At 38.3% G+C, this 22,285-nt stretch overlaps 1 protein-coding gene across 5 annotated transcripts in view; it reads left to right on the top strand.

Annotated features, from left to right (window-relative positions):
- ESR1 (estrogen receptor 1) overlaps nt 1–21,491 on the top strand; it is a 455,293-nt gene extending 433,802 nt beyond the window's left edge. For all 5 annotated transcript variants that reach the window (XM_027857990.1, XM_027857989.1, XM_027857987.1 and 2 more), the window contains 2 exons: nt 10,381–10,564; nt 16,555–21,491. In XM_027857990.1, coding sequence (XP_027713791.1) covers nt 10,381–10,564; nt 16,555–16,786 — 416 coding nt within the window. In that variant the 3' untranslated portion in view covers nt 16,787–21,491. The remainder of the gene's footprint in view (nt 1–10,380; nt 10,565–16,554) is intronic.
- Nucleotides 21,492–22,285: the final 794 nt, after the last annotated feature.

Here is a 22,285-nt window from a genome sequence, read left to right as displayed (position 1 = left end):
CCAATTCTGAGATTCTGTGAATCTGTGAGTAGAAGAGGGTCATTTAAAGACTTTTTTTCTGTCATTGTTTAACAGATTACCATAGCCAGAAAATAATAATGACCTAATTTCCAACTTACTTATCTATGATTCTCTCCATATTTAGCTTGGTTGGGCTTCATACAACAAACTCAATCTGGTGCTAGAATCATAACTGTGTAGCTTAGAAGACCTTGCCAGAGTTTAAAATGTCATAACCTTTGAGAATCTAATTAGGGTCACCTCCACACCAACAATAGGAATCAGAGTAGGATTTTATGGAGAGTAATTAAGTACTTTATCAGTTACATAACCATCCCACTATCCAAGTGTAATATATGCATTTCCCCCACCCCCTTGTGCCTTTAGACTTCAAGTAACAATTCTGCTGTCTTTAAAGGTTCAGAAAGGAGAGAGAAAGCAAGAGACTGGGATCATTTCCATTTGGGAGGTCCATGTGGTTTCACTCCGTGTTACTGTCCACCACTGGGCCTTTTCCTCTAGAGCTAACAGATTGTTTCTAAATTTCTCCACTTTGGCTGCAATATTCAAGATATGTCAAAGCTTGGGCATGTCAGCAATAGTTTAAAAGTGGATAATGACATGCAGATTTTTTTTTTCTCCTGCTTTAGAACTTGAGCAGCCTTCTAAGTTGCCAAAGCTAGCTTTGTTGCTTGAATATTTCCTAAGGCACTCACTGTCTAAGGGCTGGCAACAGTGCTAGGGAGAATAATGGTGTAAGGATCCAGGGTAGGTGAAACATCTGAAGCATGGAAATTGCCAGAAACCTATTTTGCTTTTATTCATTAGCACTGGCAGACAGAGTACCTGTAGCATTCTGGGAATTTGGATGTTTTGATTGTTTCTTTAAAATGGCTCTGTGGGATTAAGAGTGGTAGAGAGGCACAACTAGTTAGAGTTTTGTTTTTTTTTTTGCCAGACAGCTAAAAATGTGATCACTGCTTTCAACAAGAGTAAAGATGATAGATTTTAAGTATATTTATGAGGCATGGAAATATCTTCTGATAAGAGCAAATTGATAATAATAATCTCAACTAATATTTCCATAGCATTTAAGTTTGCAAAGTACTTTACATATGTTATCTCTTGATCCTGACAATGACCTTGTGAGGTTGAGAAGCTATACTTGCGCCAGACTGGGATGGCAAAAATGGGTCTTTTTCTTCAGAATGTCTGAATTTGATGAGTCAGTGATGAAAAGCTATTTTTTCCAAAATGCAGAGGCTATTCCTTAAACAATGTCACTTAAAAATAAATATGAAAAGGCAAATGGATAGAGAGGTAATAAACATACTATTGCCATAGATGGATGGATACATAAATGAATGAATGAATGGATAGATGGAAGGATGGAGGGATAGACAAAGAAACCAACAGAGAAACAGACTAAACTCTGTGGCCAGGGGTGGATAAGACTCATCTGCAAAAGAGAAAACTCCAGTGTCAGAAAGAACAGTGCCAAGTCTTGCACTTCCATTGAAAGGAAGCACTATGAGATGTTAGCACTCAGAATGTTCAAGTCAGTACCATGGGCTACAAAGTACTCAGATTGAGAGTAAACGAATAGAAGGAACCACTTCCAACAACTTCCAAGCAATTTTATATGAGCAAAACAGCCCTGGACTGGGTTCAGATTCTGCCTTTTCCACTATCTAGCTATCATTTGGCAAACCACTTTTAACTCTGACTCTCAGTTTTCTTATCTGTAAAAATCAGTTCAACAAAGCTTATATTAAACACCAGTTCTGAGCAAACCATGATGAAACAATAACTCAGAATAATAGACTGTGTCAGATACAAAGGTGAAAAATTGGAGACAAAGGTAAAAAATTATACAGATCCTGAATTCAAATGAACTAACAATATTGGAGTTAGTATATCATGTGCAAATAAATAAATGGACAAATAAATAAATGAGACTCCTCCTAGGGTGTGATAGAAGCAGAGAAAATCAGCATTGTATTATGAATAGAGTGCTGGTATTAGCATAAGGAAGACCTGAATTTAAATCTCACCTTAACCATTAATTAGTTGTGTCACCACGAGCAAGTCATAACATCTCTGAGCCTTAGTTTTCTCACCTACAAAATGATTATGATAATCAGTGAAGATTATATTTGCTCTCATTATATCCTACCATTCCCTCAAATTACTCCTCTAATTTTCTCCTCTTTTTCATATCCAAACTTCTAAAAAAAAGTTGCTTGCACACATTGTCTCCACTTCCTTTCCTCTTACCCACTTCTCAACCTTTTGTAATCTGGCTTCTGACCACATGTCATTACTCAACTGAAACTACTCTCTCCAAAGTTACCAGTAATCTTTTACTTGCCAAATCCAATAGCCTTCTTGACTATGCCATTAACCTCCATCTCCTGATGGATAATGTCTTATCTCCGGCTTTTTATGATGACACTGTTCTCTTTTAGCTCTTTTCCTTTATGGCTGGTGATTCCTCAGTCTCTTTACTGGTTCATGATCCCTACCATATCCCAATTGTAGGTATACACCAAAGCCCTATCCTTAGTCCTTTTCTCTTATCTCCCTCCATTTTCTTTTAGTCACCTTATTAGCAGAATTTCTATGCAAATGACTCCTAAATCTAAATATCCAGTCAGAAACTCTCTTCTGTACTCCAGTCATGTATTACCATTTGCCTACTGGTAATACTACTGTACATGTCAAAATGAATGTCCTGTAGGTATCTCAAACTCAACGTTTCTGAAATAGAACACATTATCTTTTCCAACAAATCTTACCCTCTTCCAAACTTCTCTTTTTCTATCCTCGATTCTATCCTTCCAACCATCCAAGTTCTCATCTTTGGCATTAGTCTCAACTCCTTACTTTCTCTCACTCCACATATCCAGTCAGTTGCTATATATTGTCATTGATAACTTTTGTTTATTCACATAGCCACCACCTTGGTTGAAGTCTTTATCACCTCTCAGGTTTTTTAGTCAGTTTTGACTATTGCAGTAGTCTTCTAATTGCTATCCATTTCTTGTTTCTCCCCATTCCGACCCAACCTCCAAAGAGAGGGCCCTCAACAGTGTTAAAAGTTTCAGAGAGGCTAAGAAGGATACATACTAAGAAAAAAGTTATGAGATTTCACAATTAGGCCTTTGGTACCCTTGGAGAGAGCAGTTTCAGTTGAGTGGTGAGGTTGGAAGCTGGATTACAAAAGGTTGAGGAGTAAATGGGAGGAAAGGAAATAGAAGAAGAGAGTGTAGACTTTTTCTAGTAATTTAACTGTGAAAGGCAGTAGTTATAGGAATATAGAGTCCTATTTTAGTCAATTATTCTTGTTAACTAGGTATTACTTAGGTCAAGTATGGTTGAGTCATGTCCCTCCCTGATACTCTTTTCTTCCCAGCTGCCTATCCCTTTCCATCAACACCATTAGCGTTCCAGGAAGATCTTCCCCCACTCCCCCAATCATGATGATACTGAGTGAGACGTGGTCTCAAGCAAGAGATGGGAAAGGGCTAGTACCCTCCAATGAGAGGGGAAAATGGTGGGAACATACCTAGAGAATTCACCCAAACCAGGCATATCTGAGTGTAGTCACCTCCACCTTGGAGTGAGGGAACAGAAATTATTGGCAGGCAGAATACTACTCTGGTCTATGTGCATTCTCCTATCCATTATTTGTAAGCTTCAGACACAGTGAACTGTTTCCTCTTCCTGGATTGAGTATAATAGGACAGAGTACAAGGGAAAAGGTTGAATCAAAGTTAAGTATCATAGAAAGGGGTGAGAGTTTATTATGATGGTTGTCCCTAAAGCCAATAGGACAGGCCTTCTTACCCTACAGGGTAAACAGGGGTACTACTGATTCTAGCACCAGAGGTCCCACTTCCAGGAAGCCCTATCTGGAATTCCTTTTCAGTTTTAGAGAAGCTGTCCAAAGAAGGCTGACAGATATCCAAGAGTCTACCAGTACCTCCACTCTGTTGTTTGGAGGTGGAAAAATTCCAGACCACTCACCCTCCTTGTGCCATTTGTCCCCAGGTATCCATCCACAATTCAGTTCAAAGGCATGTATTAAGAACTAGACATGGGTTGTTGTTGTTTTAGAATGGGGAGATATGAGCACATTTATAACCAACAGGATGCAGCCAGTCAAGTGGGAGAGGCTGAAGATGCATGAGAAAAGGGTGAAGATTGAAAGAACATGAACAATATGAAGGTGGGAAGGCATGAGATTGACAGGTGGAGGTAATATTACTATAGGACCATAACTCTTCAACCAAGCCTAGCAATCAAACAAGGATGGGACAAGTTTTAGGGGGATTTAAATGTTAGTGGAGGAATTAACTTTGGCACAGAAGAACACTACGAGGAAGAAAGCAGAGATGAATTTGAACACAAAAAGGTTTTGCAGTTTGGAGAAGAAGAGATGAAAGATCTCATTAGGGATGGGAAAAGTTACTCCCTGCATGGTATTGGTCATCACCTGCCATGACATATGTAAAGGGATAGGAATTGGTCACTGAGCATGGACCTATTTTTTATTTTTTTTACCAGTAGGGTAAGTCTGATCAAAACTCTTTCTCCATAAACTGAATCAGAAAGTTCCAGTCAATTCCTTTGTCTCCCAACACCTGCCAAATGCTTACTTATTATAGATTTTATATAGGTGATGTGGATAGTGGATGGACTGCTGGACTTGGAGGCAGAAAGACTTGAATTAAAATTAAAATACATAAAATATTATGTATGTGAATATTTATATGCACATGTACAAATATGATGTACACATGTATAAACAGATCTATATATGTACACATGTGCTTGTACATATGGGTAAATGAATATACAGGTACATGTATGTTGATATGTATGTGTATACATACATGTATATGTGTGTATCATGTATGTACATTCATATAGATGTGTATATATTGATCTATGTACACATGTGTCTATATCCATATGCATATACATATACAGATATCTATCTATTTTTATCTATCTCTATTTCTATCATCTATATCTGTATTTCTCTCTCTGTGTCTCTCTCTGTCTCTCTCCCTCTCTACTAGCCACGTGACCCTGGGCAAAAGATTTAACTTTTCTGAACCTCAGTTTTCTCATTTGTAAAATGGATATAATAATAGCAGCTACTGTACCTCACAGGGTTGTTGTATAACTCAAATCAGATAATGTATGTTAAGGTCACTGTATAAATGTCAGATATTATTATTATTTTAGATTATAGGACCTTTGTGTACCAAATGAAAAGCATATCAATCTTGGTCCACTGCACTTGAAGTGACAGGACATATATTCTAACACTTGCTTCATCACTTCCTACCTGTGTGACTAGGGATTTTACTAGATCAGTCATACCTATACTTATGTCTGATGGTTTTCCCTACTTTCTTCAACTTAAGTCTGAATTTTGCAATAGAAGCTCATTATCTGAGCCACAGTCACCTCCAGGTCTTGTTCTAACTGATTGTATAGAGCTTCTCCACCTTTGGCTGCAAAGTATATAATCAATATGATTTCTACATTCACCATCTGGTGATGTCCATGCTTAGGGTTGCTTTTCGGGTTGTTGAAAAAGAATGTTTGCTATGACCAGTGAGTTATCTTGACAAAACTCTATTGATCCCTGCCCTGTTTCATTTTGTATCTAAGACCAAACTTGCCTATTATTCCAATTATCTTTTGATTTCCTTCATTAGCATTCCAATCCCCTATGACACCCCTTTTTGGTGTTATTTCTAGAGATGTGGTAGAACTGATCAACTGTGACCTCTTTGGCATCAGTGGTTAGAGAATAGATTTGTATTATTGTGGTGTTTAACAGTTCCCCTTAGATTCTAACATTTTGGAGATTATACTCCAGTACTGCTTTTCTCACCTTTTTATTGACTGTGAGGGCTATTACATTTCTTCTAAAGGATTCTTGTCCACAGTAGTATATGCAATGATCACTTGAATTAAATTCACCCAATAATTACAAGATGCTTGCTACTTGAAAGGAAGACTATGGAAAGTCTGGAAAGTGTAATAAAAAGCAGAGACATCACCTTTCTGACACAGATCCATATAGTCAAAGCTATGGTTTTTCCAGTAGCAATGTATGGCCGTGAGTTGGACTATGAGGAAAGCTGAGTGCCACAGAATCAATGCTTTTGAATTGTGGTTCTGGAGAAGACTTTTGGGAGTCCCTTGGACAGCAAGGAAATCAAATCAGCCAATACTTAAAGAAATTAATTCATATCATTCACTGGAAGGTCAAATACTACAGTTGAAGCTTAAATACTTTGGCTACATAATGAGAAGACAGGACTTATTGGAAAAGACCTTGATGCTGGGAAAGATTGAAGGAAAAGGGGAAAGGGACAGTAGAAGATGAGATGGATAGATAGTGTCATGGAAACTACAAATATGAACTTGGACAGACTTAAAGAGACAGTAGAGCATAGAAGGGCCTGGTGTGCTGTGGTCCATGGGGTCATAAAGAGTCAGACACAACAAAATGACCACACAATCCATTTGTGTCAGACTCAAATAGAAATTTATCCTTGTGGGAGGCTGCATATTGACTTAGAAAACAATAATTTAGCATTATCATTGTTTTATTGCATTTTTATTTACATTTTAATCTGGTTCAGGGCCCTTGAGAGTTTTACTGTCACATGGTCCACAGGTAGTGAGTTTGACACTTCTGTCCTAGATGACCCCAGAGGTCTTTTCCAGTTCTAACTTTATGATCCTATAATTCTTTTTTTTTTTTTTTTTTGGTGAGGCAATTGGGGTTAAGTGACTTGTCCAGAGTCACACAGCTAGTGAGTGTTATGTGTCTGAGGCTGGATTTGAACTTAGGTCCTCTTGATTCCAAGGCTGGAGTTCTGTCCACTGTGCCACCTACCTGCCCCTGGATCCTATAATTCAAAGGAGATGCTATTCTATTGACCTTTGAGATCTTCATTGTGCATGTGGTAGTTGGTAGGGGATTTTTTTTCAAGGTCATTTTTCATTTTAGGTAATTGTACTTTATTTACTATGGACTCCTCTCTAGAGAGTAGGTATATTTTTCCTTTTTCCTGGCCTACAGATTATGTGCAATATAACCAGAATAGCTCAACCCAACTGCAGTTACAAATCAAGAGGTAGAGAAGGCAGGCTTGGGTGGAAAGTGAATGTCTATCATGTAATAGCTACCCAATAAATGTTTGCTGATTGAATAGTTGATTAAATAAAGGAGGAAAGTAGATTCCTTGAGACTTATACTTTGGAGAGAAACATAACTGTTTCCCAACATCCTTCCTTACAACAAATACTATGTACACATCAGATATATTGGACATCCTGTGGGGTTCACAGGCCCAACTATCATGCAAGTAGTCTTTGCAAGGCTTAGGGATCTTAAAGAGGAAGGACCCCCATGAGACCATTTAGGAAGTCACAGTATCTTGGCTTCCTACTGACTTGAAATTGTAGCTAATTTGTAAGGAATCAGTGTGGTTCTATATAACAGGGAATGACACACTCCTACCTTTTTCACATCCTCCCAAAAAATTAGGAATAGGTACTGATTTGTCATAGAGAATGTATGTGGAGGATACAGGCCTCAAGCGGTCACTTTAATGGATTGTCAAAACATTCCCATGTTTTGATAAATTCCAAGAGCAAAGTTTTTCCTACAAGCAGAACAATATGAACCTATACAAGTTTTGGAGGAGGAAGAGAATAAGGAGAATTTCTTGACTAGAGTAGAGGGTGTATGCTGAGGTATGATAAGAAATGAGAATCATTAAGTAGGATGGACTAGTTCAAGCAGGTCTTATACGAGCTTTCCTGCTACCCTTGGATTGCATCTATCCTGCTCTCAACAGATGACTTTCTGTCTTCCCTAACACCTTCCTACATGTCTATCAGATGGTATATGACTTGTATGGTCTTTATAGTCTTAAAGTATATGGTTTACCAAAGGAAACCTGCTTGTGATCTTTGGGATTTTCCAGTATAATGACAGATATTTACATTCCCTTTTGGGAATTTTTCAATAGAAGTCTTCATTTTCAAATCTGGCTCATTCAGAAGGAACTCTAAACTTTCTTGTTTCTGTGCAGGGGGGAAGAGCCCCGATAATGCTACTTCCTTAATTTTCCCCTCCCTAATAAGATACTTCAAAACTCTTTGAAAGTCTTAAGATAACTTTGTTATTTGAGGGAGGGGTAGGAGAAACAGAAGGCAAATCTTAGTTTGAAAATAAAATGAAATGGAAATTTTTAAAAAAGATTAAAAATTATTTATTATTTTGTTTTTCCCCAGTTACATGTAAAAACAGTTTTAACATTCATTTTTAAAACTTTGAATTCCAAATTCTCTCCTTTCCTCCCTCCCCATCCCACCCTCATTGAGAAAGCAAGCAATTTGATATAGGTTATACGTGTGTAGTCATGCAAAACACTTCCGTAATAGTCATGTTGTGAAAGAAAACTTAGACAGAAAACAAACAAACAAAAAAAAAAAAACCTCAAGAAAAAATAAAGTAAAAAAAAAGTATGCTTCAATCTGTATTCAGACGCCATCAGTTCTTTGTCTGGGGATTGATAGCATTTTTTATCATAAGTCCTTCAGAGCTGTCTTGTATTATTGTTTTACTGAAAATAGCTAGGTCATTCACAGCTACAATATTATTGTTACTTTGTGCTCATTACATTTCACTTTACATCAGCTCATATAAGTCTTTCTGGGTTTCTCTGAGAGCATCTAAAAGATTTTTTTTCAAAAAGGACCAAAATTCTGATCAACTTGGGTATGAATTATGATTTCAGAGGACTGATGGAGAAGCACGGTTCCCATATCATGGCGGAGAGGTGGTGGATTATCGGTGTAGGATGAAGAATACACTTTCAGATATGGCCAACACATTGATTCATTTTGTTTGACTGAATTTATTTGTTAGAAAGGAGAGTTCTTTTAGTGGGTGGAAAGTCATTGGGAAATGAGAGTAATAAAAAAAAAACCTCAATAAAACTTAAACAGAAAGAGGAAAATCTTAAAACATAGAAATGTCTACTACTGATTTTTGAATATTCAGCTATTCTGAGAGCCAGTGTATCACAGTGGATAGAAAGAGAAGAAAACTGGGGTACATGTCCCACCCCAATGCATACTAGTTGAGTGACCCTGAGCAAGTCATTTAACCACAAGTCACAGTATTCTAAACAACTCTAAGATGATAAGTTGCAGCAAGAGTTTCCACACCTAGAAGTTCCCTATGCCAATGAAATCACAGGTCCAATCTCTAACCTATTTAATTGTTCTATATTTAATCTCTTCATTAAAGTCTTATTGTGATTCTACCTTATGGAAGGGAGCTGTCCTTGGGTTCCTGAAGGTTATGTAGTCCAAATGTAAGTTCCTACTGGACTTGCCAATGCAGGATGTCTTCGAGTACAGGCCCAACAATCGACTGTATGTATTTTGTCATAGGGCCATTAGCTGAGTACAGAAAGGATCAATCACCAAAAGGTTGGTCACCAGGTGACACTTTTTTTTTCTCTCTCCAGACACAGCAACTCAAAAAGACTGTTAGAATAGTGTGGAAGGTGGGCTGGGTTTGGAGGCAAAGGACCCGGGTTTGAATCTCAGACCTGCAATTTATAATCTGTGACATTTATTAGCTCTCTGATAAGTTAGACTGAGCAAGTCATTTCATCTCTCTTTACCTCAATTTCCTCATGTATCAAATGAGGTACTTGGACTCCATGACCTCTAAGTTCATTTCTAGTTTGAACCCAATGATGCCATATGATCTTAAGTAACTTATTCTTTCTGAGCCTCAGTTTCCTTATTTATAAAATGATAGGGTTGGACTTGATGACCATTAAGGTCATTTCTACTTCTAGATCTAATAAGGTGTGGAGTGGTTGCATCCACACCAATAAAATCATGAAGACATAAAATACTAATGGAACAATGACTGCCAGAATGTAAATGGAAGGGACAGAAACAACAAAATGAAACTGACCCCTGTGTAATTATAATGACTAAGCTTGGGCACAGAGAAGTGATAAACAAATGTACCTTCCTCCCTTTTTTGCAGAATTGGAAGGCTATGGGTATGGAACATTGAGGATACTGTCAAACTCTGTTGATGTGTTGATTAGCTTTGCTAATAAGCTGCATGTTTCCCCTCCCCTCTTTTTTCAAGTGATGGCTTACTGAGTAGGGAAGGGAGGAGGGATATATTTGGAAATGAAGGTGATATAAAAAGAAATTAACTCAGTTTTTAAATAAAGCCTTGATGTAAGTACATTTAACCAACCCTAGAGCTCACATTCTGTTGGATTTCTCTCTCTTTTTTTCTAGGAGTGTATACATTTCTCTCCAGCACTTTGAAGACGTTGGAAGAAAAAGATCACATTCACCGAGTCCTGGATAAGATCACCGATACTTTGATTCACCTGATGGCCAAAGCTGGTCTCTCTTTGCAACAACAGCACCGGCGTCTGGCTCAGCTCCTCCTGATTCTTTCCCACATCAGGCACATGAGGTAGGACACCTCGGTGGGCTGTAGTTCACTGCATTGGTACTAGTTGCAGAAATAAAATCTTCTCTCCAGTTTTTCCCTTGACAAAAGGCCATTACTAACTTGAGAGAACTGTTCTCACCATGGTTTGTCTTTGCTGGTCCCATATGCTGAGCTGCATAAAGTTGGAATTGTAGGTAGCTTATTGAGCTTCCAGATACCCTGTATTTCCTTATCTTCCTTCATATTGAAGCATGACCAATATAATAGTGAAGTCAGTCATTCAATGATCATTTATTAAGTGTTTGCTATAGACCAACCACTATGCTAAGCACTGGGGATACAAAAGAAAAGGTTAAAAAAAACCAACAAAACATGTTGCTTTAACTCAAGGAACATCACATTTCAAATACAGCCTCAGGCTGTGTGACCCTGGATAAGTCACATACCCTTTGTCTGCCTTAATTTCTTCATCTGTGCAATGAGGATAATAACACCCACCTCACACAATTGTTGTGAAGAGAAAATGAAATATTTGTAAAGTACTTTGTAAAGCATAAAGCTCTATAAAATGTCATTATCATTAGCATTATTATTATTATCCTAATGGGTAAGAAAACATGCATATAGCTATATATATATGAAACACATACAGTTTTACTAGAAGACCTACAAGTAGGGAATAAGTACCTTTCTTTTTAAAAATCAGACTTGTGATTTCATTGTTATAAGAGGCTCTAGGTGAGGAAACTCCTTTATCAGTGCAGTTCAACAGTTCTCTAACTTGGAGAGTTGCCTGGACAGTGAGAGGTTAATTGACTTGTTCAAGGTCACACAGCTAGCATGTGTTAGGGACAAGGTCTTCCTGATTCCAAGGCCAGCTATCTAAGCACTGTAATGTGTTATCTCCCTATTATCTCTAAGGTCAAATATAAACTCCTAGTTGATAGTTGAGGTATTCACAACCTAGATCCAACCTATATTTTTAGGCTTATTCTATGTTTCTCCTTTTCAAGCACTCAACTCTCCAGCATTCCCTCCTCTCCTCTTCCTTGCACAATCTCTAATTTCCTTCCTTATGCATAACTTTCTACATGAAGCCTTTTGATCCTACCAGTTACCAGTGTCCTTCTCTACCACAATTTTTCCACTTTCTCTTTCTTTCTTTTCTTCTTCTTCTTCTTCTTTGCATATTTTTTCATGATAGAATGAAAGTTCCTTGATAGGAGAGATTGTTTTGTTTATGCCTTTGCATCTTTAGTGCCAAACACAGTGCTGGTCACATAGTAGGCACTTAGTGATGATTTTACGATTGATCTTAGATATGGCAGCCAATAAAGCTGCCAAGCCTGATGCTAGTCAGATACCTATTAGCTGACCCATTAGGTCCATGCAACTGCTGGAAGCACACTCTTCTTCCCTTTACTGTGACCACACATTTGCCCCTATCTCCCCTTTTCACCACTTACATTTGGTTTTTGTGTTTCAGAAAGTCCTAGAATGGTTAGTCACTCCACTGACATCAATATTGGCAGAGGAAAGCCCTATCTCATCAGAATAAAGTATATACTATATCAGAAGGTGGCAGTAGCCTGTTCTAAGCCCTAGATCCAAAAAGTCTTCCTCTTACGGTGCCCAGGGGTTGAATGAGATACAACTACAATCAGTGAAGATTGCAACTGGTCAGAAAGAAGGAGGGTATTTTAATTCTTCATTATAGACTTTAGAAAAGCTAGAGAAGCTCAGCAGTGATGGGGTTATAAGGTAGATAAACACATTTGGGTAGAATATTTTATATGTATTGTTGGATCACTAGGAAAAGAATATCCTAGAGTCATAAATTCTTTTCCCCTTTCCAGAAACTCTGAAGAAAAGGGGCAAAGACTTGTCTGTTTGACTGTCCTGGAAAAGAAAGGAAACATTATTAAGGCCTCACCTTTCAGTATCCCTAATGCCAATTAGATTGTTAACTTCTTGAGAGCAGACTGTGTTGTAAACATCTTTGTAAGCTCCATAGTGCCTAACGTAGTACTTTGCATATGGTAGGGGCTCAAATAATTGATGTTAAGTAAATGATAGTCCACTTGAACCCTGAGGAACTTTCCTGAGCTGTGACTTAAGGAAAAATGGAATCTACCACCAATGCTTTCTATTACGAAATGGGGAAAGAACTTCTTTTGATTCCCAAAGAATTTCTGAAAGAAGGAAGAGCCAGCTGAAATCCAAGAGGTGAAAGTAATCAATCATAATAAGCTCACACTTACATAAATGGTTTCTTCCTAACAATGATGGAGGAAACTTGCTGCAAGCATTATTAGCCCTTGTTTACTGATTCAACAGAGGCTCAAAAGGGCACTTAACCACATCTAAGGTTTAGTTCTGGTAACCACATTTTAGGAAAATCACTTACAGGCTGGAGTGCATCCAAAGGAGGATAACAAAGATGTGAGATTAGAGCCAATGTTATTTAAGGATTCATTGAAAGAAACTAATATGAAACTAATGAAAAAGATAATTATCCTAAAGAAGACTAAGGAGGGGCAAAACGGTGATCTTCGAGTGTTGCCACATGCCATGTTGCCATTGTCACAATAAAAGAGGGATTATCAAGAGTTTATTCCATTTGGCCTCAGGGAACAAGAATAGTTACAGTGGGTGGAAATTTCAGAGACAGGTTTCAGATTGATATAGCAATCTCTAAAAAGTAGAAATATTGAAAAGTGGAATAAGCCATCTCAGAAGGCAATGAGTTCCACCTCACTGGAGGTTTTCAAGCAAACCACTTATTAGGAATATTGCAGAGGTGATTGCTGTTGACTCCAATCAGTTTGAGTGTGAGGACTCCTCTTTAACATCAAAAAATTTCACAGCCCTCCAATAATAAGAACTGCATTATTAGTATTTGTTGACTGAGAAGATGTATAATGGCAAAAAGCCACTATAAATTTAGTAAGATTTTGAAATGAATGTGCATTTTATTTTTAATCAAAATAGCATCCAGATAGATTTGAAAGAGTGATACACATATGTGCTAAGTTTGTATAGTCCAGAATATTTGCTTTTTAATGTATTCATCATACAAATGGATGCTCCTTCAACTGTAAGATGAGGGTTAAACCAGATAGCTTTGAAGTCTCTTCTATTTCTTAGCCCATGAGGCTAGATTTGCAGGCCCACAGTCCCCAAGTCTGCATTCAATAGCCTGGAGAGTACAAGATTAAATGACCTGTGAGGTCCCTATTTATTCTAAGAGAATGCCAATGGGCTGGAATCAGGAAGACTCATCTTTCTGAGTTCAAATCTGGTCTCAGACATTGTGTGACCCTGGGCAAATCATTTAACTCTGTTTGCCTCAGTTTCCTCCTCTGCAAAATGAGTTGGAGAAGGAAATGGAAAACCATCCAAGGGCTGTTTGCTTCAGCACAAATTTCTGACTCTGGTGAATCCTAGCTTATTTTGCTTCTCTTGATAAGGGGTACTGGAAAGGGATGGAGTAGGTGAGGGAAGGAGGATCATAATTAAATGTTCTTTTCCAAAATATACCTTTCGAGACATTGACCTCAGCTTTGAAAGAAGTACAATTTTTTTTTCCTCCTTACACCAGAATAGGAATATGGTGGAAATCATGCATATAGTTCCTGTTTGTACCTGGAAGGACAGCTTCAATACTATTAATATCTTTCTGGAACTTTTAGAGTTAGGAATTAAACTTGTGTCTTCTTTGGTCTAGGTAACTATTAGAAAAGAAAATTTCCTTTACCAGAGGACATTAGCATCTTTTCTTCTATTACTAGCCTTAGAGAGTTGCCTGGGATTCAGAAGTTAAGTGATTTGGACAGACTCATATAGCCAGTATGTGTCAGAGGCAGGACTGGAATCCATCTTCTTGGCTCCAAAAGCCATGCTGTTTCTCTGACCTTTTTGTCATTGGTCAGTCATTTCAGTAGTGTCCAACTCTTTGTGACCACATTTGGGGTTTTCTTGGCAAAGGTCCTGGGGTGCTTTGCCATTTCCTTCACTAACTCATTCTGCAGATGAGGAAACTGAGGCAAACAGGGTTAAGTGACTTGCCCAGTTTCACACATTGTCTGAGGCCAGATTTGAAGTTGGGAAGATGAGTCTTACTGACTCCAGGCCAGGAGTCATCCCACCTAGCTGTCCATTCTGGCTCTTTTAAAAGATGTCTAATTAGTTAGTTACATGATATAGATCTGTACTCTAAATGCAACCTTTGTTCATTCCAAATACAGTTTATAAGTAAGGGGATTATGGAGTTGGGAAATAAGGATTTAGGAATTTTTGCCAGGATTCTATGAAAAGCCACAAACAACCAGCACTTACAGGAAATGTTTAAAGCCTTAAATGTTAGGATACGAAAGAAAATGAAATAGTATTTTGATGACCATCTAGCCTACAAACTATATTGGGTTGCAACTTGACCCCTATCATATGCAGTTTCTCAAAAGGCTTATACTAAATATAACTTGACTGTGAATGGGATTCATTAGCTTCTACCAGGAAGAAAGTTGCAAGGCCCAGAAGGCATTTGACAATACTTTAATTAAAATGACAAAACAAAACAATTTAGGAAATTGAATTTTGGCTGATGTGGTGATAACACTTGGGTTCTACTTTTCAAAGGTACTTCTCCAGTTCTTTGCCAGATTTTTGACAACTAATAATATTTTCTGCTCTATTTTGTTGTGGTTCAGTCATTTCAGTTATAACCAACTCTCTGTAACCCCACTGGAGTTTTCTTTGGGGTTTGGAGTGGTTTGCCATTTCCTTTTCCAGCTCATTTTTACAGATGAGGAAACTCAGGCAAACATGGGTAAGGGACTTGCCCAGGGGTCACACAGCTGAGGTCTTCCTAACTCCAGGCCTGGTACTCTACTCACTGTACCACCTTGCTGCTCTATTAGCGTGATGCAATTTATAGCTAAAGATTAGCTATAGAAGTTTCTTGGTTGGATTTCTTTTGTGAGGAAAGAGCTAGAGTTGGGGAGCAAAAAAGGGTTACAATTTATTGATTATTCAGGATTTTTTAGTTCTCTTTCACAGCAATTTAATGATGGAATGGCACGAAGTTAAAAAAAAAATTTGTTATGCTGTTACTACGTACAAGTATTGTGTTAAGGGCTGAGAATACATACAAAAAAACTGAATCGTTACTGCTCTCAAAGGACTCACATTCTAATTATGGGAAACTACATATATTGAAGGAGATGGCAAACCAGTCCAGTATCTTTGCCAAGAAAACCCCAAGCCGAGTCACAAAGAGTTGGACACAACTGACACTACTAAGCAGACAAACACAAAACACATATAGAAGATGAAAAGAGCTCACTCGTAATGAGCCGACTCCCGGAATAAACTCAGGGTGAGAATGTGGTTCAGCGACTCACTGCTCCCCTAGAAACACACCACGCAGAGTTCTGTCCTCCCTTAAGAAACAAAACTTAAACTGAAATCAACAAAGGGACGTTTATTTAGGCAGTTAGTCCCTCCCTTCAGAGCCGGGATTGGTCCCTGGTCTTCCCATTACCACCTTCCTGATACTCCCCCTTCATCACACGTCTCTCCTCCCACTAACATATGAATTGTGCCTAGTTTTGTGCTATTGCTCCCCTCTGGGTGGAGAAGTTAGTATTAATGAGGCCATTACTCATGCGCACTCTAAGTAAAGCTTAATCTTTGTCCTACTTCCAGCCTCTTTAACTAAACAACCAGTTTCACCCATTTTCAGCTAATGAACAAAGATAATACTTAAAGGAGAATTGAATCAAAAGAGATGGTACCTGGAAGGTCAAGGTGAAAAAGTCTGAGGAGTTAAGGGCTGGGCCAGGTTTAAGATAGGCTAGTAGAGGTAACTTTGGCTTTCCTTTTTCTATTCTTGGCTAGCTGGTCTATTTAGCAGACACTAAATATATGCTTGTTGGTTCATTGATTAATTGATCAGGATAGTTGCTGAGCTAAAGTCATAATCATCGATTTGTTTTCCTTTGAAACCACAGCAACAAAGGAATGGAGCACCTGTACAACATGAAGTGCAAGAATGTGGTCCCACTCTATGACCTGCTCCTGGAGATGCTGGATGCTCACCGTTTACATGCACCAGCAAACAGAGGGGGTGCCTCTATGGAGGAAGACAACCAAAACCAGCTAGCAACTGCGTCAACTTCATCGCATTCCTTGCAAACCTATTATATCACAAGGGATGAGGAGAGTTTCCCCACCACACTCTAAGAGCTCCTGAGTCCCAGATCCCAGGAGGTTCTGAGAATCCTAGCAGCATAATACCTACTTCATGCATCACTTAAGCTAAATAATGCCATATATACACACTCCAGTATGCATCCATCACCAGTGATTTTGAGTATGAGTGGCCATTCATTTGCTTGCTACCATTCTCAACAGCAAACATTCAATTGTTGCAAATAGCCAACAGAGATTCCAGGGCCAAGTTAATTGTAATTTTTTGCGATGGCTCTTTTTACCCCCTTTGCTGCATTAATTAGCTTAAGGATTCCTGAAGCTCTTCATGACTGAGCTCAGCCTAAGAGTTGGGTCTCAATTGGCCCTTTGCTTTAAAGCCATGTTGAAGCCCTGACCTAGAAGGGAGGAAGGTAACAGTTCTGTTAAACACATGTCTTTTGATGACTGGCTCTAAGAATGAGCCACTCACACAGATTTCAATGAGGTTCTTTAACTGCTGGCTTAGGAAAGGATAGGTCACAGGTTAATTATAGCCTACTCTTATATTCCTATAGAAATGTATCATTTTTATTAAAGTTATATTCTACAGCTTTTGCTCTGTTGCATGGTGATAGTAAAATGTTCCTGTGATTATCTGTTTGTTTCCTCTGTAGCAATACCAGATGCATCCAGTCTTATATTTTGATCCTCTTTGCCAAAGCTCTGTGGGCTTAATGCATCAGATGCTAGGGCTTGCTGAGAACTGCATCATTGAAGACAGTGTTCTAGAGGATACATGCTTTGCATTTGAGGCAGTGGTCTCTGGTTAATTCATATTTGCCATTGCTAATAGTCACAGGCAAGTTTGTCCCTATTGAACACCCATATACTAAACTCCCCCTCCTACTTTTTTTTTTTTGGTAGTCTAAACCTTCTTGATGACTTTTAATAAAACTGGTGGGAGGTTGGCCTCAGGACTTGCCCTATCATGGAGTCTCATTTGCTGACCAAAGAGCTCCATATGAACAATTTGGATTTTTATGAATAGCAAAAGTCTCCTCTCATGTAGATTATCTCCTGGAAGTATGTGAGACTCCACAGAAGGTACAATGACTCATTAGGCCAGAGACATCTAGCTAACTATTCACAAAATGCTATATCCAGGCATTAAAAGGTTCCAGGAGAGAAACAGGGAGAAATAGACAAGAAGGAAGAGGATAGAGCTGAACAACTGGACCTGTGTGTCAATCTTCAGTCACACATTTTCTGGGTTTTCTGAGTTCAAACTCAGCACTAAGCTTACCCAGTCACGAGTGAGCAAGCCCATTGTCCCTTACATTTCTTCAACATTTTCCTTAGGCAGGCTCAGCTTGGGTCTTAATGATCTTATCTTGTCAAGAGAGGCAGTACTAGCCTGGCTGTGTCCCCAGAACACTTAGCTTGTAAGGACTGTCTGTTAAGTTAGTGCTTCTGGAGTGGGGAGGTAGTGCCCATGTAGTCAGGCTGAAGGCTTAGATGCCTTAGGTTAGATCATTTGGAAAAGAATGGAAGGGCTTGGCCAAAACTTTATCAATTGTATTTCCTTGTTTTTTTCCCCAGAGTTCAGCCTAGAAAACGTCTTCTCCATGGCCCATTTTGTTTCATAAGCCAAGAATGAGAAGTTAGCCCCGGGGCCACAGGAATCCTTCTAATTAACTTAAAAAAGAAATGATCTCCCAACCTTAGGACAGCCTTTACAGGAACTGTTACCTTGTCAGATTGCAGCACAAGGGATTGTCATTTCACAACAAATAGGACACATATGGACCCAGGGCACTAAGAAAAACATTTGCTGTTAACCACCTTCCTCCCTAATAGGCCCATAGTCTAAGATTCAAAACAGAACTGAGAGATTACTTGGCAAATCATAATTAGGATCAGCTGCTTGGGATTCTCATCATACATGTAGTATGTAAAGCAAATTAAAATATGTTTATTTCCAGGCACCCAGTGTGAGCCATGATGGAAGTGTTGGGAAATGGGAAGGGACAAAACAATGTTGATTTCTGGTATATGTATGTGCATTTAACTTTCTAGGCAATTTTACTTGTCTACATCACTAATTTGTTCACAAAATATATTTTTTTTCTTTTTTTTTGTCATTTTGTGTGGGGAAAAGCACCTTATATAATGTAATATATTTTTTAAATTGCATCACTTGCTTATCAGACGATTGAATGTAGCGATTGTGTTCTAGATTTTGGTTGACTGAGTTACCATGCGAAAAACCAACCAACAAAATGTTTAGCTCTTAGATACTCTTCAAGCTACCTTATTGTGTATGCTGTCATTTAAGGCCTGGTGATTGTTCATTTACATGAAAATCACATTTCATATCAATTTTTATATCCATAATAGACAAAAGCAGCATGAATCTCGGTGCCTATTGCTAGATGTTGGAAAATGGTCAATCTCATGTAGCAGAGCCTAGACCTGAGAAGGAAGACTATTCAGGGCAGCTAATTTTGCTTTTACCAAAATATTAGTAATGATATTTCTGGACAGTAGCCATTAAGATGGTGGATTCTTTTTAATGTTTATACTTGGATTTCCTTTTTAAAAAAACAAAAAACAAAAAAACAAAAACAAATAAAAAGCTACCCTAGGACTATAGATGACTTAATTCCAGCTGTAACCAAACAGAAATAGAGTGGAGGATTTCACTTAGCTCATCCAAAGAGTTTGTATTCATGTCAAGATCCCACTAAGCTCAAGACGGGAAGAAAAAATTGGATGGACTCATTATTAGCCTGCTATATCTGAGTCTTGAACAATTTTAGAAATTTCTTCCTGGCCTTAAATGAAATGGCAACTAGTGAGTGAATGACAGTTAGTTTCGGCTGCTCTTCCTTACTCAGGCATGTACTGGAGATCCATTGTTAGTAGTTTTCTTTCTGGGGAAATTTATAGGTGGGAAGGTAGGATTTGCTTCTTCATTTTCTTTTGGGGGATGATACAATGATTGTCAATTGCTTATTGCTTTCTAGGGCAGGTTAGGAAAATGCACATTAAGGGTTTGCCATCAAAACTGTGCCCCATAAACTACATTCAGATAACTTGCTCAAATGGACAGTCACTTAGAAAAAGGTAGTTTTAGGGCTTTTAGAAATAGGAAAGGAAAAACAGGACTTGCTTCAGGCCCAGACAGGCAAGACATTTTCTGGAGAAACAAAGCTAACTTAAGAGCTGGGCCGAATTTTCTCTTAACCACAGTCTAGCTATGGACTTAATGGAGTGATAGTTTAGTGATATCATAGAGTAACAAGAGGGTGTAAAAAAACAAAACAAAACAACAAATCTAATACCCAACATTCATTGCTAAAGCCTGCCCCTGAGGAAAAGCAGTCTTGGATTTGATTTGCCTCATCCACTTTGAAGCAAAGCTAAAGCTCATGTCCTTATGAGAGAGAGGAAACACACACACATATACACACACACATACACGCACATTTATAATTCAGCTTTAAATACACCAATGTGACATTGTTTTTCCCCCTGTTTTATTTCCTTTGGGAAGAGTTGGTTTGTGGGGAGGACAGCTCTTATACTGAAATTGGTATTCATTAGAATGACTATACTATAAACCATTGGTCTAAAGTACTAAATGAAATGTATTTATTTAGGATTTATACTATGCCCACTTCCAAAAAGGATTTGAGGCAGCATCACTTGAGAGGAAACAATTCAAAACAATTTTCCATTCATAATGACTTTCCCAACACTGAGTTGTCTATTTCTAGGACCTGCCCATTCTCAAAAAAATGAGATTAGATAGCTATGGATGCTGTGATCAATGTCTTATCTACCCACTGGCAAATTTGCAAAGGGAAACTAGCCTTTTTTTTTTTAAATCAGTCTGGTCATTATATGCTTTGATTCATTGATCATTGTTCTATTTTGAGCAAGTCCTGGGAGTTGGACACATATCTTACTGCATACTTTTCTTTGCCAGTATCCCAGAAATTTAATATATTTTCAACTGGAGTCAAATGAATTAAATTGTGAGAACCAAATATCCATCTTTCCATTATCGCAATTTTCTTCTGTTTCTAGCTGTATTTCTCTGTCTTAATTAAAAATGTGGGCTATTTTTAAGTCATTGGAGATTATTTTATAAGTGATTGCTGCCTTTATTAAGCATTTCAATTTTGCACTCTTTCAGAGATTAAAGAAAAAAAATTTCTATTATCTTTTTTGCATCCAAATGTGCCTGAACTTTTAAAATATGTAAATGCTGCCATGATCCAAGCCCGTCCTCAGCGTGTATGTGCTGCACAGCAGAGTACCTGGAAAACCAACACACAATCCCCACTAGAAACCAGGTGCCACCAACAACTGACCCCTCTGTGAATGAAGAGAGGTCCTTGGTCACAGAGACTTGAATTAACAAGCGACTTTACGCCAGTCTATGTCTCTCACAGCTTCAGATAATGATGCTTTTTTTTGGTATACTCTACACAGTCTTTCCACGTAGAGTCTTTGTTTCATGGGAGGAGGCTCAGCTGCCATGATGTGCTGGCTGGATTATTCTGCTCTTTCGCTGATGCATACTGTTTTTTGATGTAATTTTGTTTTGTTGCTGCCTTGCTTTGTTAAATGAAACACACATGTAAACCTCTTTTGCACCTTTAAGAAGTAAAGAATTTGGTGGGATACCCAAGAACCTGTAGACAATTTTCTCAACCTCTTTGATGTTCAAATAAACAATTAAACAGAAGCAGCTCAGTTTGGTTTGCACTTGCTCTCTTTCTTGCTAATAGCTTAACCCTCCTTTTACCCTGCCTTCTTGCTCGTAGTATAGTTACACTGATATACCCAGACCTAACTCTAATGAGTGAGAATTACTAATGGTCCTAGCCCTGCTCGGTGTGATGGGACTTGGGAAGAGGGCTCTGGATTATTGCAATCTGGTGAGTCAGTGGATTGTGGGGGGACGTAAGAAACAAGTGGTCTAGACCATAAACTTCTCCATCATAATCCTTTCTTCCACAACCATTCTTCCATACAAACTTATCAAGCTTCAGGCTGACTTTTTGTGTCTTCTTTTCAGAACTCCCTTTTATAGTTATTTTATTGACTTAATTTAAATTCATTAACTTAATTTTTATATTATCCCAGATATTATTAATAGCTAACTTTATATAACACTTCAAGGTTTGCAAAGTGCTTTCCACATATTATTCACCTGAGCCTCACATCAACCATATGGGGTAGGTGCTATTATTATACTTGTTTTACAGATGAGGAAACTGAGGCCGAAAGAGAGGAATTGACTTGGCCAGGGTTACATGCTGGTAAATATCTGAGGCTGGATTCAACCTCAAGTCTTCTATTGTGCTTCCCCTACCTCTACATCCCAGTCTCCTAGGGATATTCCTGAGTTACTACTCTCTTGGGACCCATCCACACGGAATTGGTTTTGCTGCTACATAGGGCTTTGGATTTCTTTAAGTCTTGATGGGAATCTTCCAAAGAAATAGCTTTTCGATTTAACCAAGATGAGCAGCATGA

The sequence above is a fragment of the Vombatus ursinus genome, unplaced genomic scaffold (assembly GCF_900497805.2).
Source record: "Vombatus ursinus unplaced genomic scaffold, bare-nosed wombat genome assembly UNPS02012602.1, whole genome shotgun sequence".
Lineage (NCBI taxonomy): Eukaryota > Metazoa > Chordata > Mammalia > Diprotodontia > Vombatidae > Vombatus > Vombatus ursinus.
Note: the sequence above shows the minus strand (reverse complement) of the source record. Positions and strands in the feature narration are given on the sequence as shown.